Source organism: Camelina sativa, chromosome 7 (genome assembly GCF_030686135.1).
Source record: "Camelina sativa cultivar CO46 ecotype springtype chromosome 7, ASM3068613v1".
Taxonomy (NCBI): domain Eukaryota; kingdom Viridiplantae; phylum Streptophyta; class Magnoliopsida; order Brassicales; family Brassicaceae; genus Camelina; species Camelina sativa.
Window position 1 is genome coordinate 23,840,035 of NC_141886.1, and position 18,758 is coordinate 23,858,792.

The 18,758-nt window shown below is 36.1% G+C and overlaps 2 protein-coding genes and 1 pseudogene across 3 annotated transcripts; all 3 read left to right on the forward strand.

Annotated features, from left to right (window-relative positions):
* The first annotated feature begins 16 nt into the window (after nt 1-16).
* LOC104701887 (protein NRT1/ PTR FAMILY 5.11-like) lies at nt 17-2,078 on the forward strand (annotated as a pseudogene). Its single transcript, XR_015560994.1, has 4 exons — nt 17-213; nt 313-530; nt 614-1,131; nt 1,204-2,078. The product of XR_015560994.1 is annotated as a protein NRT1/ PTR FAMILY 5.11-like (transcript).
* Nucleotides 2,079-5,122: 3,044 nt separating this feature from the next.
* On the forward strand, nt 5,123-10,691 carry LOC104704831 (protein NRT1/ PTR FAMILY 5.11-like). The gene is made up of 4 exons (XM_087456847.1): nt 5,123-8,626; nt 8,713-8,930; nt 9,015-9,510; nt 9,611-10,691. Exons 3-4 carry the CDS (start codon nt 9,206-9,208, stop codon nt 10,386-10,388), a joined length of 1,083 nt encoding a protein of 360 aa, XP_087312973.1. The 5' UTR covers nt 5,123-8,626; nt 8,713-8,930; nt 9,015-9,205; the 3' UTR covers nt 10,389-10,691.
* Nucleotides 10,692-15,512: 4,821 nt separating this feature from the next.
* Nucleotides 15,513-18,512, forward strand: LOC104701888 (protein NRT1/ PTR FAMILY 5.12). The gene is made up of 4 exons (XM_010417645.3): nt 15,513-16,084; nt 16,167-16,384; nt 16,491-17,029; nt 17,435-18,512. Exons 1-4 carry the CDS (start codon nt 15,949-15,951, stop codon nt 18,207-18,209), a joined length of 1,668 nt encoding a protein of 555 aa, XP_010415947.2. The 5' UTR covers nt 15,513-15,948; the 3' UTR covers nt 18,210-18,512.
* The last annotated feature ends 246 nt before the right edge of the window (nt 18,513-18,758 follow it).

Sequence of the window (18,758 nt, forward strand, 5' to 3'; positions counted from 1 at the left end):
CTTTAAACTTTTGAAAAGAAAGGAATAAAACAAACTAACATAATTCCTACAATGATTAACATATATTTTAATACTATCAGAACCAATCAATCCCATATACAATGGCTATCACCGGCTCCTCAGCTGCAGATGAGCTCGGAGATACCACTGAGGGTTCTCTTAATAACCGAGGAAATAACACTGGTGGATGGAGATCCGCGAGGGTCATCATCGGTAAGTAAGCACAGTTGAGTTCCTTTTACTCACACACTCACACAGTCACCATATAATATTTGATAATTCTCTTTGTTTTTGTATATAATATTTTTGTAGGTGTGGAGATGGCGGAGCGATTCGCTTACTTTGGGATATCGTCAAACCTAATAATGTACTTGACCGGACCATTAGGTGAGTCAACTGCTACAGCCGCAGCAAATGTTAATGCTTGGATTGGAACGGTTTCGTTTATGCCGCTACTCGGAGGCTTTATCGCTGACTCGTTTCTCAGTTGTTTCCCCACCATCGTCATCGCATCTTCTCTATATATCTTGGTATATAAAAATACTCACCTCTCAAAACATTTCTATTACTAGAGATTTTGATGAATAATTATATTTGAAACATAAACAAACAGGGACTTGGGTTGCTGTCTATTTCAGCCATGACTCCTTCAAACACCTAAGATTCGAATCAGTTCCAAGTGACATTCTTCTTCTGCTCTCTGTATCTTGTAGCAATAGGACTAGGCGGTTACAAACCGTGTATTAAGGTATTTGGGGCTGATCAGTTCGATGGTAACGATCTAAGAGAGAGAAAAGCCAAGAGTTCCTTCTTCAACTGGATGTTCTTTGGAAACTGTATTAGCATATTGACGACTCGTTTGGTCTCTACCTACATCCAAGAGAACCTAAGCTGGTCAATAGGTTTTGGTATCACAAGTGTTTCCATGTTGCTTGCTCTGTCTCTCTTCCTCCTTGGAACTACCTCTTACCGTTTTAGTACTGAGAGAGGAGGAAAGAAAAACCCTTTCTCTAGAATCAGTCGTGTTTTCATGGAGGCTTTAAAGAACAGAAGACAACCTGATTTCGATGATATGGCTGACGCGAACGAGACTCTCCTTGTCCAAGCTCACCAAAGTTCCAAACAGTTTAGGTAACATAATAATATGTGAAAAATTATCACAAAGAAAAAGTTTATAGTTTACTTCTCTTGGATACTATGCAGATTCCTAGAGAAGGCAGCTGTTTCATGTGAAATGGCTGAAATCGAAGAAGCAAAGGCGGTTCTTAGGCTTATTCCAATATGGACAAGTTGTGTAGTCTACGCCATTGTATATGCACAAGCCCCTACATTCTTTACAAAGCAAGGAGCCACAATGAACAGGTCAATTTCACCAGGACTTCTTAGTCCCTGCAGCTACACTTCAAAGTTTCATAAACATCGCAATAGGCGTTTTCATCCCAATCTACGACCGTTTACTCGTCCCGTTCGCGAGGTCCATCACTCAAAACCCATCAGGAATCACAATGCTGCAAAGGATTGGCACATGGATATTCCTCTCCACTCTTGCTATAGTAATAGCCGCCTTGGTCGAGACCAAAAGGCTCCAAACTGCTCGGGACGATGAACTAATATTGATGAGCGTGTTGTGGTTGGTTCCACAATACGTTATCTATGGAGTCGCGGATGTGTTCACAATGGTGGGTTTGCAAGAGTTCTTCTACGACCAAGTCCCTTGTGAGCTTAGGAGTGTTGGTATGGCTCTAAACCTAAGTATATACGGGGTAGGAAACATTCTAAGCAGCATCATGGTATCAGTTATTGATAAAATCACGAGCCAGTTTGGTCAAACGAGCTGGTTCGATAACGACCTGAACAAAGCTCATTTAGATTACTTCTACTGGCTACTAGCTTGTTTTAGCTTCATTGGTTTCGCCTCCTACCTGTGGTTCGCCAAGTCATATATCTACAACAGACCAAACACCTTCTAAAGCATTGTTTTCTTTGTTCTGCCATTTAAACTAGTCTTAATTATTGTATTTCTGAAATTAACTTCACAACCAACTAAATGAGAATAAACAAAGCCAATGTTGGAGTTACTTTTATTGAATAACAACTAGTTATGTAAAACATAATATGATAATGATATGATAATGATCTCTTGCCCTATAAAAGTATATCAAATGAAAAATATTAATAACTACAATCAGACGAGAGAAATTGATGATATCAAATCGATAAATTTATGTTAATTAGTTTCATCAAATAGTGCTTACTTGGATTGAGTAACACATGTTTTAAAAATATCTTGAACCAGATATCTTGAAGGAGGTTTTCTCTTCTTATTCTTATTCATTAGGTTCGATAATCATACATATATATAGTGAAGGACAAACCCTTATCACTTTAGGAAACACTAAACCGACTTAGTACACAGGAGGTGGCCCATGGGCCTTATGGGCTTGGACGTACATGGGCCGTGTATGGGCCGGTTATGGAAATCCACCATCCGTGTTTTATAACACTCCCCCTTGGATGACATAATCTTGCAAATGCTTAGAAGGATCTCTGTAATGCGCTTGGGGATGCTGCCTCATTAAAACCTTACCAGGAAAATCCATTGGGACAAAACCATGGTGAAGGAAAAAGAGTACAGCACACATTACTCCCCCTGTTCCAAGCATCCCTAGAAGTCCTTAAGTCTCTGCATCCCAATCTGGTGCGTGAGCTTCTTGAATGTTGATGTCGGTAATGACTTGGTGAAGAGATCGGCTGAGTTGTCGCATGATTGAACTTGTACCACTTGAACTTCTCCGGCCTTTTGTAGTTCATGTGTGAAGAAGAACTTGGGTAAAATATGCTTCGTCCGATCTCCCTTGATGTAGCCTTCCTTGAGCTGTGCGATGCAAGCCGTATTGTCTTCGTATATAACCGTTGCTTCCTTATCGTCGATCATGCCACAATCTGTCCTGATATGTTGAGTCATTGACCTCAACCAAACACACTCACGGCTGGCTCATGAATTGCTAGGATCTCCGCATGATTAGACGAAGTAGCCACAATACTTTGCTTCATAGAGCGCCACGAGATTGCTGTACCACCGTGTGTAAATACATAGCCGGTTTGAGACCTTGAGTTGTGTGGATCCGATAAGTAATCTGCATCAGCAAAACCAACTAAACCTTCTTTGTTATAGTTAGTGTAAAACAAACCCAAATCTGTCGTTCCTTGTAGGTAACGCAGTATATGTTTAATACCGTTCCAGTGCCTTTGGGTCGGACAAGAACTAAATCTTGCTAGGAGGTTCACGACAAAACTTATGTCTGGTCTAGTGTGGCTAGCCAAGAACATTAATGCTCCTATAGCACTGAGGTATGGCACTTCAGGACCGATAACTTCTTCATTGTCCTTCTTTGGACCGAATGGATCTTTATCCACATCAAGGCTCCTTACAACCATTTGGCTAGTCAATGGGTGAGCTTGGTCCATATTAAATCTCTTGAGTACCTTTTCTGTATATGCCTTTTGATGCACAAGGATTCCATTATCAATGTATTCAAGCTGTAACCCTAAACAGAACTTAGTTTTACCTAGGTCTTTCATTTCAAATTCTTTCTTTAGATATTCTACTGTTTGGGAGATTTCACCAGAGGTTCCAAGGATGTTTAAATCATCCACATACACTACTATGATTACAAACCCTTTGTTTGCAAACTTCTTTATAAAAATACATGGACTGATGGGATCATTCTTATAGCCTTCCTTGACTAGGTACTCACTTAGTCTATTGTACCACATTCACCCACTTTGTTCCAGTCCATAAAAGGATTTGTTTAGCCTTATGCAGTATTGTTCTCGAGAACCGCTCTTATCTTTGAGCTCAATACCCTCTGGTAATCTCATATATATCTCATTATCCAGTGGACCATATAAGTATGCGGTTACAACATCCATTAACCGCAAATCCAGTTTTTCTCTTATAGCCAGACTTAGCAAATATCTAAAAGTCGTTGCATCCATCACAAGGGAGTATATCTCCTCATAATCGATTCCTGGTCTTTCAAAGAATCCTTGTGCTACAAGCCGTGCCTTGTATCTCACGATTTCATTATTCTCATTTCTCTTTCTTACAAAGACCCACTTGTGTCCAACTGGCTTTATATCGAATGGTGTCCTTAAAATCGGACCAAACACATTCCTCTTCTTTAAACAGTTTAACTCCACGTCAATGGCTTCTTTCCATTTTATCCAATCTTTACTTTGAGTGCACTCTAATATAGACGTGGGTTCATGATCCTCATTTATTTCAAGTGCTACCTTGTATGCAAATATTTCATTAATGTCGACATTCTTACGGTTCCATTGTATTCCAGACATGATATAATTGATTGAGATCTCATTATTATCAATACCTTCAGGACCTTGAGGTTCAGCGTCCCAAACCTCATTCGGTGCCTTAGGATTTGCCGCGACCATGTCTATTATTTCCTTAACCCCAGATTTATTTGCACCTTTCTTAGATTTCCGAGGGTTCTTATCTTTGGAACCTAATGGTCTACCACGTTTCAAACGGGCTTTAGATTCTGTAGCAACTTGCTTATTGTGTTCCTTCTGAACATCAATACGTACTGGTGCATTACAAGCTGGTATGTACGATTTTATTACTTTCTTAGGGTCAGTAAAGGAATATGGCAATTGATTAGCTAGCTTTTGCAAATGTATTATCTTTAGGACCTCTACATCACATGCTAGAGTCCGAGGATCTTGCCAATTTAAGGATGTTTGATTCCATGTTATTTCTTTGACCAGCTTGTTATTCTCTCCACCCAACATAGGAAATTCGGATTCAGCAAACTGACAATCCGCGTATCTGGCCTTAAATAAATCACCCGTAGTTGGCTCAAGATACTTAATAATGGTGGAAGAATCATATCCAACATATATTCCCATCCTCCTTTGAGGTCCCATCTTTATTCTCTGTGATGGTGCAATCGGTACATATACGGCACACCCGAATAGTTTTAGATGGGATATATCTGGCTCATGACCCGTTAATAATTGGGATGACAAATATTTATTCTCACTAGATGATCTGATGCGTATAAACTCTGTTGCATGTATTACTGCGTGTCCCCAAGCCGACACAGGAAGCTTCGACCTTAGGAGTAATGGTCAAGCAATCAATTGGATCCGTTTAATGAAGGATTCAACTAATCCATTTTGTGTATGGACATGTACCACGGGATGTTCCACACTTCCCCCATGGACATACAATAATCATTAAACGCTTGGGATGTAAATTCACCAGCATTGTCTAGACGTATAGTCTTAAGTGGAAAATCTCTTTAATTACTTTTCCTGGTGATGGCCTTATAATGAGTTTCCCTTGTGTACATGCTACACACGTGAGATTTTTTTAGGAATAGCTCTTCTCTCTTTTAGAGTGTGCCCATTTGAATTTATAATTAGCTTACACATCATGTTAGAACCCGGATGGCCAATCCGGTCATGCCATAAAGTGAATTGTTCATTGAACATCTTGTTCATTGCCAATTTAGACTCTATCATATTAACCTTATCACGGTAAAAACCAGTAAATAATGCGGGTATAGTCTCTTAGGATTTTCTTAGATCCTTGGGTGATTTCAATAATGTATAGGAACTCTTGGTTTCCTTCACCCTTAGTTTCAACATGTAAACCATTCAAACGAATGTCTTTTAAACTCAATAAGCTCCTTTTGAGCTGGGTGAATATAAGGCATCACTTAGTTCAAGATGTGTGTCTGGCCGTAGCCTTCAATAAAACTTGCTATACCCGCTATTGTGCTAATATTGGCATTTTTCAAAATGAGATTATGCAAAATATCTCTTATCATTCAAAATTGTGTGGCTTGATCCACTATCCACCACAATCATATTCTTGTCCTCAGCCATTTCTCAATATGAACAAGAATTATGTTTTAGCCATAAAAGCATAACAAATGCATATTTTAAAGGTAATAATATAATTGAATTTAAACCAAAATCATAATTCAATAAAATTCAAAGCATAAAACATAGAAATTAAACCAAGACAATTTTAAATTTAATTATCCTCTCCTAGACAATCTGAAGTCTTATAATCCAATTGGTCATCATTCTCATGGTTGAAATCTTCTTCACCATCGAGATGAACCAGGTTAGTTTCTGGATTCTTTGTCAAACTCTCTTAATAGAGATCAGCAAGGTGCTTAGGAGTTATACATGTCTTTACCCAATGATTTTCCATACCCTGCGGCAAGTGGACATGGTCTTATGTTGCGGTTTAAATTGTCTGCGGCCTCTACCCCGACCACGGCCGAACCCGAATCGGTTTCCATGGCCTTGACCACCAAAATTGTGTCCTTGATAGGTCCCACGACCAGGACCACCACGTCCACTTCTCCCATGGCCACAACCATACTTGTCCCTATGGACATAGTTAGACTCTTTAGTCTCTTTTGGCTCTTTAGGCTCGTTGGGATTTTTTCTTTGCCATGCCAACCTTGTGAGCTTCCGGTGATGGAGCTGTACCCGGAGGTCTCAAAGCACTATTCATCATCAATAGCTCATTGTTCTGCTCAGCAAGCAACAAACAAGAGTGAGGTCTGCAAACGTCTTAAACCCCTTTTCACGATACTGTTGTTGAAGCAGTAGGTTATTGGAGTGAAAGGTAGAGAATGTCTTCTCTATCAAGTCCTCCTCAGTCACCTCGGTACCACATAACTTTAGGATTGAGACTATCTTAAATAGCTCTGAGTTATACTCATCCACGGTTTTGAAATCCTGGATCCTTAAGTTTTTCCAATCAAATTGAGCTTTGGTAGGAGCACCGTCTTTTGGTGTCCGTATCTGTTTTTCAACGCTGTCCAAAGGTCAAGAGGATCTTCAATAGTGAGGCACTGGTTTTTGAGAATCTCAACAAGTCGATGGCGAATATGCAAGATCGCCTTATATCTATTTTTCTCAGTGCAATTATTATCATCCTTAATTCACTCACATAGGTCCTTTGATTTCAGATTAATCTTAGTATAAAATACAAAACATGCACCCGATTATTGTCTTGCGGTATTTGAGACCAAACCATGCAATTATTTTAGTCTTAGGCCATGCGGTATTTAAGACCGAACCATGCCAATTGTTTTAGTCTAGGCCATGCGGTATTTAAGACCGAACCATGGATTTATTTTAGTAGATAATGTCTTGTTTTATTACATAATTTTGTGGCCTATATTATGCATGAGAACAGTCCTAGATAAATATAAGATCTAGCATGCAAGAATTTCCTTTTATTAAGTTTCATTTTCTTAGATTGAATTTCCTTTTTCTTAAATTAGGATTAGGACAAAGATTTAGAAAATATTTTCTAGGAGTTTAGGATAATGACTAGAATTAATTTGGAAGTTATCCTAATTTATGTTTTGACTTTTCATGCAAAACTTAGAACAATTCTGATTTTAATTTGGATTTTAGGGTTTTGATTTTTTTTTTAGACAAAACAATCACCAAAAATGGATTCTAACAACCTAGAACAATCAGATTAATAATCTCTCTATGAATTTCGAATTTAGGTTTCTAGTTCTAAGGTTCTCATGCAACAAGCAATTTCAAGCAAGCAATCAACAATAACCAGATTTTAATCATAGCATAATTGGTTTAATTTTCAATCAATCTAAGCAATACTAAACCTTAACAATCAGATTTTAAAGTTTTAGGGTTTTAGGGTTGTAGGATTTCAAAGCTTAGGATTTTTTGTTTGTTGATTATTTACTTGTAGATTTTAGGGTTCCATTAGATTTAAGAGATCAGGTTCGATTCATAGGTTCTAAGGGGGGTTTGGTTATTGTTTACCTTCCACCGATTTGGGGTTGACTGGAATTGAACCGGGAGCTAAAGACCTCGGTTATACCTTGAGCTTTTTATCACGATCAGGCAACGAACCTCGGACTGGTTTTGAATACGAACTACAACCGATCTCCAAGCTTGAACAATCACGAACTTGATCCGTTTGAGAGCTTGGACGAACAGGAGAAGATGTGCGGCGGCTTTAGGGTTTTAGGAACTTTTTCTCAGTTGGACTTTTAGGGCTATCGTGCTGATAACATGTTGTAAACTAGAGAAATTCGAAGGAGATTTTCTCTTCTTATTCTTATTTATAAGGTTCGATAATCATACATATATATAGTGAAAGACAAACCCTTATCACTTTAGGAAACACTAAACCGACTTAGTACAAAGGAGGTGGTCCATATGCCTTATGGGCTTGGACGTACATGAACCGTGTATGGATCGGTTATGAAAATCTACCATCCGTGTTTTACAACAAAAAATCGATAAACACTTGAACTTTTTAATGGAATCAAATATTTAACAATGACTAGAGCACCTACTACTACAGGGGCCTGCCACTTTCTAATATTTAAATTCAATATAACAAAAGACATATACTACTTACTCAATTATTATTTTCTTGTACATTAAAAGACAACTTTAATTCGTAAAAGACAAATGGTGATCGCCTACGATGAGCTTGAAGGTACTCTTCATCAGGTCAACACTGAGAGTTCCATGGACAAACCAGCCGGCAGATCATCCTCTGGAGGATGGAAATCGGCTAGGCTTATCATCGGTTAGTAAATTAAGTCTGATTACACCAAATTAGCTTCGTTAAACTCTTATACTAGAGATTAATCCGTTTTGTTTTGTTTGTATAAGGTGTTGAAATGGCGGAGCAGTTCGCCTTTTGCGGTATATCGTCGAACCTGATAACGTACTTGACGGGACCATTGGGGGAGTCAACAGCTGCAGCTGCGGCCAATGTCAACGCATGGACTGGAACGGTGTCGTTTTTGCCTCTTCTCTGGGGCTTTATTGCTGACTCGTTTCTCGGACGTTTTCGTACCATTGTGATCTCGTCTTCTCTCTATATCTTGGTATATACATATAACCATTTCCTCTCAAACAACTTCTGTCATTCATTATTGTTTCTTAAGATGGTTTGATCATGAAACAAACAGGGACTTGGGTTTCTGTCTTTTTCTGCCATGACTACTTCAAACACCAAAGATTCAAATCAGTTCCGAGTGATTCTCTTTTTCTGTTAGGACAAGGCGGTTACAAACCGTGCATTAAGGTATTTGGAGCTGATCAGTTGGATGGAAATGATTTAAAAGAGGCAAAAGCCAAGAGTTCTTACTTTAACTGGTTGATGTTTGGAAGTTGTGTTAGCATATTGAGCACTCGTTTGGTCTCTAGCTACATTCAAGAGTACCTAAATTGGTTCTTAGGATTTGGTATTCCAAGTGTTTTCATGCTACTTTCTCTGCTACTCTTCCTCATTGGAACTAAGAGTTACCGCTATAGCACTGCAAGAGTAGGAAAGAAGAACCCATTTGCTAGAATCATTCGAGTTTTCATGGAGGCCTTAAAGAACAGAGGACAACAAAATTTAGATCTTTATAACCCGAACGAAGCCCTCCTTCTCCTTGCTGACCAGAGTTCCAAGCGATTCAGGTAACATTACAGAGAAATGTTCCTTTTCTTTATAGTCTTTAAGGCTACATTTGTGATTATACCACCTTGGTTTCTCTGAATGTATATGTTACTATGGCAGATTCCTCGACAAGGCAGCGATTTCGTGTAGTTTGGCTGAAATCGAAGAAGCCAAAGCAGTGCTTAAGCTTGTTCCCATATGGATTACTTGCTTAGTCTACGCTATTGTATGTACACAATCCCATACTTTCTTCACAAAGCAAGGAGCCAAAATGGACAGGTCAATGTTACCAGGACTCTTAGTCCCTGCAGCTACACTCCAATGTTTCATAAGCCTAACAATGGTCATTTTCATCCCACTTTACGACCGTTTACTCGTCCCGGTGGCAAGATCTTTCACTCAAAACCCTTCAGGAATCACAATGCTTCAAAGGATTGGCACAGGGATCTTCCTCTCCATTCTTGCTATAGTAGTAGCCGCCTTGGTTGAGACTCAAAGGCTCCAGACCGCTCGGGATGACGTCAAAATACTGATGAGTGTGTGGTGGTTGGTTCCGCAATACGTTATCTTTGGAGCCGCAGACGTGTTCACAATGGTGGGTTTGCAAGAGTTCTTCTACGACCAAGTCCCTAGTGAGCTTAGAAGTGTTGGTATGGCTCTGAATCTAAGCATATACGGGGTCGGCAATTTTTTAAGCAGCTTCATGATATCAATCATTGACAAAGTCACGAGCCAATCTGGTCAAACGAGTTGGTTCGATAACGACTTAAACCAGGCTCATCTAGATTATTACTACTGGCTACTCGCTTGTCTTAGCTCCACTGGTTTAGCCTCCTACTTGTGGTTCGCTAAGTCGTATGTCTACAATAGACCAAACACTTCTAAAAACGTCATATAGTCATCAGTCTTCTTAACTGAATTGGCTTGATAGCATATCGATATCGAGTTGTATAAATGGTCTTATGGTGCCGGTCCAGTATTATTGGATGCCCTACACACAGTTCCATTTAGAGGCTTTAGAGTAAAAAGAAAATTTATCTTTTATATTAAAAAAAAAAAGTTATAAACATTTTTCTTTTTAGGTTTACACTAAAAGTGAAAAAAAAAACCCAAATTCATACTAAAATTATTTTTTTTTCCTACTAAATTGGGTCTTTTCTATACCAGCTATTTTTAAATAAACCTTTAACAAAAAAAAAAATTGGAGGACATACATGGCTTCCCCTGTGTGCTATGCACATACATCTTAATAGTCAAACTATTGATTATGAGAAAACTGAAATTTCTTTTTCCATTTGGCCTGGGACATATTATCTGCTATCCGGGATCTGATCCAGGTTCTGCTCTGCTCCGCTCCGTAAAACAGGATATCCGGATCCGAATCCCGATCCGGATCCGAATCCCGATCCGGATAATAAATTTAGATATTCGGCGGATCCGGATATGGATAGAAAACAATATGAAAACCGGATATCCGGATATAACCAAAATATTTATATTATATTCTCTCTGTTTCAAAATATAGGATGTTTTAACTAAAGCACGCAGATTAAAAAGTCTTTACTTTTAACAAGTTCAACCAATCAGAAACAATACTGCATAATATAAAATACTAAACTAATCTAAAAGTTGCATAGAAACTTGAAAACATCATATATTATGAAACAAAAAACTTCTCTAAAACATCTTATATTTGCTGTGATTCTACATACACATGAAGGTGAGCATAGAGAAGGAAGGTGACCATCAAGAGCATAGAGCAGGAGAGCAAGAGTGTTTGTAGTGAATCTAATAGGATCGGAAGAAATTGCCCATGGTAGAGTCATATGTAATTGTTCTCATAATTTGCAATCAATAATAAATCAAGACGACAATAAAAAAAAAATCTTATATTTTGAAATGGAGAGAGTATATTAGATTTGGGCTTTTGGATTTATTAAACGTAAACATATCTTAAAGTCTAATTATTTTGTTAAATATATCAAAAGCCCATCAGCCCAATACCATATTGTTACTCAAAACGTGAAACGACGAAGGGAGAAAGAGGGTATTAGGGTTTCAACTTTAACCTTTGTTGTCATCACCCACCACCGCTGCTTCTAGTTGCGATTTCTACGAATTTTAATCTCATATCCCCTTTTCCTGAAAACAATTTCTCAAAAACCTCCACTTATTCTCACGACCCCTTCTTTAATGAAAGGATGAAACTACCCCTCTAACAATTTTTAAATAAAAATTGAACATTCTAGTTGTACCACTTGCACCCCGCATAGTGGGATTCAAACTCTGGGCGCGCACGCGTGCGCATGGAGCTCGCAACCACTGAGCTACTGTGTTTTTCGTTGAATATTTACTGGTTTAATTATATTTAACCTAAAACAGCCTTTATTAAGGGTAATATTGTCTTTTTACAATTGAGGGGGTTTTGAGAAATTGTTTTGATGAAAAGGGGATATGAGATTTTAGTCCAATTTTTACCATTCACCACCACAAGAGAGATAGATAACATGGAGGGGAGAGAAAGAAGGTTGTTCGATTTGGTTGTTGGAACGTTCTTGAGAAGTTTATGGCGACGATTTGGATAGTGCGACGGTAGATCTGGGTCGTTGGATCGAGAGAGCGAGATCTAGGGTGAGTATTGACCGGAGATTGGGAGATTTCCTTCAACGTCACCTCAATCTATGGTTTCACGGCGAGAACAGCCGCTTCAGATCTGTGCTTGAAGGTCGAAACAAGAGAAATTGACTTAGGAAACAAACGGATCCGGATATCCGCAGATATCTGAGTTTTTAACGGGTATCCGATTACCGGATATCCGGAATATTCGGATCCGGATTTGGATAGTGATATTGTGTATCCGACGAATACGGAGCCGGATCCGGATAGCTCAAAAACCTCGGATATCCGGATCCGTCTCAGGGCTAGGTTTCATACTAACTCTGGTAAAAAAGTCTTAAAAAAACACTTCAAATCAAGTATTATTCTAAAAATTACACCTCAAACTTATTTTTGAAAATATAAATCAAATGATAATATATAAAAAATTAATTATGACTTTGATTGGTAACATGAGTTACCATTGAGTTAAGTTGAGTTATTGACTTAACTCATATAGATTATTTAAAAATGTTACCAATCAACAGTAAAACTAAAATTTTTAAAATTGAGTTTGAGTTACAATGTATTATGATTGACTTACAATTAGGAGTTATATCCTTTGTAAAATTGTTAATTCAAAACATTATTCAACATTATAGAAATTTTCATGAGTTAAAGAGTCGAATTCATATTCTGATATCTCGAATAACTATGAATAATTTTAGATAAACAACATTAAAATAGTTTTGAATAAATTATTGCAAATATAATTCATAAATATCCAAAATTATTATTTTTTAATTATTAAACATAATAATGTTCTTACTTTTTACCCCTGTTTTAGAAATCGCTAGGCGCTAGTCGGGCGGTTGGGGTGGACCTAGCGCCTAGCGAGAAAATCGGAGATTAAACGGAGATTAATCGGGGACTAGTTTTAGGGTTATTTTCTTAAATTAATAGTAAATTAAAAATATATAGTACTAAATATATGTATAATTCTGTTTATGTGAAAAGAAAAATATCAAATAAAATATAAAGCTATAGTATTGTCTTTAAAATTACGGTAAACACATAAAAACGTAATTTTTTTTTTAAAAAGTATGATTTTTATTAAAAGTTTGTACATTAGTTATTGTAAAACATCATAAACTCTTAATTTAAATGTTTAAATAACAAAAATATATATATATATATTTGACTTATATTTGACTCTAAAAATAATCGGTATATACAAAATTAGCAGGAATTAATCGGATTATACGGTATAATCGGATAATTGATGCTAGGCGGGGATTAGTCATTAATCGAGACGGAGAAGATGGGCCTAACAAATTTACAGGGCGTAATCGGTGCTAGGCGGGGATTTTTAAAACGAGACTTCTTACCATAATATTGATGAAGCCACTAAAAACAAAAGCGATCATGCTAATTTTTTATTAATGCTTTGACAAAGTTTTTCCTTCATTTTCTCGGGTAAAGCTTGCCTAAACAATAATGTTTGCCTCACACAATTTCGCCATGCAACGTTCTCTGCGTGAACCTAAATTTATTAACTGCGATACAGCTTACGCTGTGTTGGTGACATATTAATAATTATCTCACACATGGGATCGTGATGCCAGATTAGACGTATCTGCCTCCATCACCGTGTTCTCCCTCGACATCAAATTCAATTTATTATATATACTAGATTAATATCTAATACCCGTGCTGAGCACATGTTGAAATTCATTTTATTTATATTGTAATTTTTTATAAAATATAATTTATGTGATTATTTTTAAAAGTTTTTTTGGATAAAATATTATGCAATAAAATCATATGCTAAATATGATGACTTGAAAAATACAATTATTTTGTAAGTTTTGTATTGTTAATGATTCTAGATAAGTACCCGTGCTATAACACCTAAATTTTATTTTATACAAAATTGTGTATATTTTCTATTTTAAAATAAAAATTTAATATGTTGTATTAGTTTATGTACGTGAAGTTATTTCAACAATGTATATTTTATCTCATGACTTGAATGTCATTATAAGACATAATTTTATGAATTTGGTTTTTAAAAAGCGAGTTATTATATTATGAGTAATTTAATATATTGTTATACATTTTTTTTAATATACTTGGCTTTTTGAATTTCTTTCATATTATAGTGACATATTATTGACATTGCTATAACAAACCAATTTAGAGTGTTTATAGTTTCTAAATTTAATATCAAGTTTCAATATTTTAAAAATATTTCAAAATAAATTATTTAAAGTTTATTATCTTATATAAAATTATAAAATTCAACAAAAAAGTATGAAATTGAATTTAAATATTCAAATTTTGACCCGTTACTCAGTAACATTTTTAATTCAATAGATATTATTTTTAAAGAATAATATTAATAAAAATTGTATATTTTATAGATTGAATCATTTATATTTGTTTTTAAAAATTCAAATTATGGTATATCCAGTAATAAAACTATTTTTTTAATTATAATAAATAATATTATATTTTATTTTTTTACAAAATAGACTCATATATAAAAATGAGAGGTGAAGTATAATAATAATTAACAAATTAAATGTTAAGTTAGATATCAAAAGATTTTATTTGATGAATAATTTAATAAAGGAAATTAATATGGTAACTTAGATGATATCAAATGATTCTTTAGAATATTTTCTTTAAGATTTTTGGAAACAATAAATCCATATTATACAAATAATATAAAACTTAATCTATAACCTATTTGTAACTAACTTATTAAAATTATATAATCTACGAAACAATGTTGTGTACTTCCGTTTTATTATATAGGGGATATCTGTAATCCAAAATAAAAAGGCACTTTACTAAAAAGGTATATTATTAACCTTAGTACAAAAGTCGATAACACTTTAAAATTATTTCAAAAGTTTATAACACTTTAAAATAATTGAAAAAGTTCAAAATCGACAAATTTTTATTTTACTTTAAATCGACAAAGAAAGCTCTTGTAGTGATGAACAGAAAAAGTAAGATATTTAATTTTGATTTTTCTTGTGTCCGCTACAAACAAAACAAAATGATTTACTATAATTTGCCAGTAGGCCAAAAGAAAATTATAAAAAAAAAATCGATTCACTAGGTCTACGATGCTATAGTCAAAGAAAATGTAGTTTTCAAATTTCTAAAAAAATAATAAAAAAGTGAAGATTACAATCATCTGGCGTCTGCCAGAAAATGTTAAATAGGATGCATCATCCAAGTAAAGATCGGATCGGACCTCTCATCAATTGAAATCAAACCTTTCACCTATTTTTTTTTGACAACTTTGCCTCGTCCCCAACCACTTCATCTACGCGCGGTGTCATTTCCTGTAACCGTAGACTTTTCTAGCGTCTAGTCGCAATTAATCAATTAATTGACCAATAGCGTATTCGTCGTGACTCACATGGAAAACGTTATATACTATGAAGCCTAGACTATAGATGTTGATCATTGTGAATCTGGTTAATGTGAACTCCATGACAGGCATGCATGTAGATCGGCCGTATCATCATTATATCTGAAATCTAATCTTCCTATTGTTGACCCAAAAAAAAAATCTTCCATTTATTTTAATTAATTATAATAACCACTCGATTGTGCAAATTCCTCCTCGTTCCCAACCACTTCGATATGGTGTGTCATTCTCTGACACCTAAGAAGTTTATGGCGTCGCATTTATCAAGGGACCAATAAATTAAGTTCTAGATCGTCGTGACTCACGTGCTAAATAATTTCATATGAACGTAAATTAGATTTTGGCCATCTTATGTACTATATATATATATATAGTCCAATAACCCTCAGAGACAGAGACAATATTATAAGAGGCAATGTCGACGTTCACAGCCGATAATGAGACTGGAACTATAGTTTCAAACGATATTGTCGAGTGTTCCGTCGATTTTCAAGGCAATCCATCCGTCAGATCCGCCTCCGGTGGATGGAGATCTTCTGGCTTCTTCATTGGTAAGTCTTTGACCTTTTTTTTTGTATCCACTTACGTAGTCAAACTTCCACGTCAACTAAAAGAAGAGAATATTCCGAACAGGTGCTGAAATGGCGGAGAAATTCGCCTACTTCGGGGTAGCTTCAAATCTGATGACCTACTTCACGGGGCCGCTACAAGAGTCAACGGCGGTTGCTGCGTCAAATGTTAACCTCTGGCTCGGAACAGCAGCTTTTTTGCCTCTGATATGGGGTTCTATCGCCGACTCGTTTCTCGGACGTTTCCGTACCATCCTCGTAACCTCCTCTTTCTACATAATGGTAATAATTTAACTCAAAAGCTTTTTCTTGTTCATTCTTGAGCTCGAATCTCACAATTGTTGAAAATCTCAAATATTTGTATTTTGTGTGATCTTGAGTTATTTAGGGACTTGGGCTGCTTACGTATTCAGCGACGATTCCTGATATCTGTGGAGATCAAGAAACACATGTTTCGTGCGTTTCTCAGGTCAAAGTAGGAGTCTTCTTTTGTGCTCTCTATTTGATTGCGTTAGGGGAAGGAGGCTTCAAGGTATGCCTTAGAACTTTCGGAGCAGATCAGTTTGATGAACAAGACCCTGTAGAGTCCAAAGCCAAGAGCTCTTACTTTAACTGGTTGTATTTTGCGATATCAACCGGCATATTCACCACTCGGTTGGTCATCAATTACGTCCAAGAGAATCTGAGCTGGGCTTTAGGATATGGGATTCCATGTCTCTCCATGATGCTTTCTCTGTTCTTGTTCTTACTTGGACTCAAAACATACCGTTTCAACACTGGAGAAGAAAAAAGACAAGGGAAAAAACATAATAACCCTTTTGTTAGAATTGGCCTTGTTTTAATCGCTGCAGCCAAAAACCGACGACAAACTCCTTCTGATGAGACTTGCCTTCTTCTGCCTAACGAAAAAACTTCGAATAAATTCAGGTTATACTTTTTTTTTGTTGTTTTCGTTTTCTTCACTGTTTTACACTGTGGTTTTGCATATTTTTTTTAAGTCAATATGCTTATCTAAACGCAGTTAAACCGTAAACCTAATACTAACTTTAAAAAAAAAATAGTAAATAAAGGTTGAAATTTTTTTCAATCTATAAATTTAAAACATTTATTCGTCTCATGTGGCATGTTTCAACATTTTTCCCCTTTTCACTATATTTAGTTTGTTTACTATAAATGCATGCTCGACCATATATTTATTATGTATACAGCTTATACTTTAAATTCTATTCAACTTTCTCTTTTTCAATTTCATACGTACAACAGCAAAACTGTTTACATTTACATTTCTCAAAAAGATAATGGAAAATAAAATTTAATCTTTTGCAAATGCAGATTCTTGGATAGAGCGGTAATTTCGTGCGGTTCATATGAAGTTGAGGAAGCAAAAGCTGTGTTGAGTCTCATTCCAATATGGATGTGTAGTTTAGTTTTTGGCATTGTGTATGGGCAATCTCCTACTTTCTTCACAAAGCAAGGATCTACAATGGACAGATCAATCTCATCAACACTCATAGTCCCTGCAGCTACACTCCAATGCTTCATAAGCCTAGGAATTATCTTCTTCATCCCAATCTATGACCGTTTATTCGTCCCAATCGTACGATCGTTCACTCATAAACCAGCAGGAATCACAACGCTTCAGAGAATTTCCACCGGCATTTTCCTCTCAATTATTTCAATGGCGACAGCTGCTTTGGTCGAGATGAAAAGACTCAAGGTCGCTCGACACCACGGGCTAGTTGATTCGCCTGACGCCACGGTCCCAATGAGCGTTTGTTGGCTCATTCCACAATACATTCTCTTTGGAGTGTCTGACGTTTTCACTATGGTTGGATTACAAGAGTTTTTCTATGGAGAGATCCCGGTCGAGCTTAGGAGCATGGGACTGGCTCTATACCTAAGCATAATAGGCATAGGAAACTTCCTGAGTAGTTTCATGGTATCGGTCATCGAGAAAGCTACAAGCCAGTCCGGTCAAGCGAGCTGGTTCGATAATAACCTGAACCAGGCACATCTTGATTACTTCTACTGGCTACTTGCTTGTCTCAGCTCCATCTCCTTCGTTTTCATTGTCCATCTCGCCAAGTCGTATGTCTACAAAAGCTAGTCATCTTGAGGAATAAGGTTACGTTGAGTGACATTAAATAGGTTGAATAAAGATAGTGAGAGCAATATGGATGGATAAATGAAATGGTATTTACGATTAATTTTGATATTAAAATCATTATTTGTACGTTTTGTGATAATATTTTGGTTATAGGGATTGATAATTGATTTAAATGTTGAAAACGAAAGATATCATTTATGATTTGGTATGGTATTGTTTTTGGTTTTTTTTTTTTTTTTGTTGAGTTTGAGTACAAATAATGTATCTTTTTTATTTTATTTTTTAAAAGATTTTGATCAGCTTTTTCTTTTGGGTTCCACTAGAATATAGTAATTCTGTTTTTGGAAAATAGAAAACATGGATGCAGTAAAACTATATTAAGAAAAATATCATAAAAATCTTGAACTTATCAAAAATATTGAAAAAGCATAAACTTTGTTTGTAGTGAATTAAATAGCTAACTTTAGTTGACTTTTCAATTAAATAGTTAATTTTTATTGACTTTACCAAAAAAACACATCTTCAAATCAACTGACGGAGAAGTTAAGT

Bases quoted from the DNA above. Each gene is read 5' to 3' on its own strand.
- LOC104704831 (XM_087456847.1), top strand. From the start codon at position 9,206: ATGTTTGGAAGTTGTGTTAGCATATTGAGCACTCGTTTGGTCTCTAGC. The intron at 9,511-9,610 runs GTAACATTACAG...TTACTATGGCAG, and splicing joins CAGAGTTCCAAGCGATTCAG to ATTCCTCGACAAGGCAGCGA.
- LOC104701888 (XM_010417645.3), top strand. From the start codon at position 15,949: ATGTCGACGTTCACAGCCGATAATGAGACTGGAACTATAGTTTCAAAC. The intron at 16,085-16,166 runs GTAAGTCTTTGA...TATTCCGAACAG, and splicing joins ATCTTCTGGCTTCTTCATTG to GTGCTGAAATGGCGGAGAAA. The intron at 17,030-17,434 runs GTTATACTTTTT...TTGCAAATGCAG, and splicing joins AAAACTTCGAATAAATTCAG to ATTCTTGGATAGAGCGGTAA.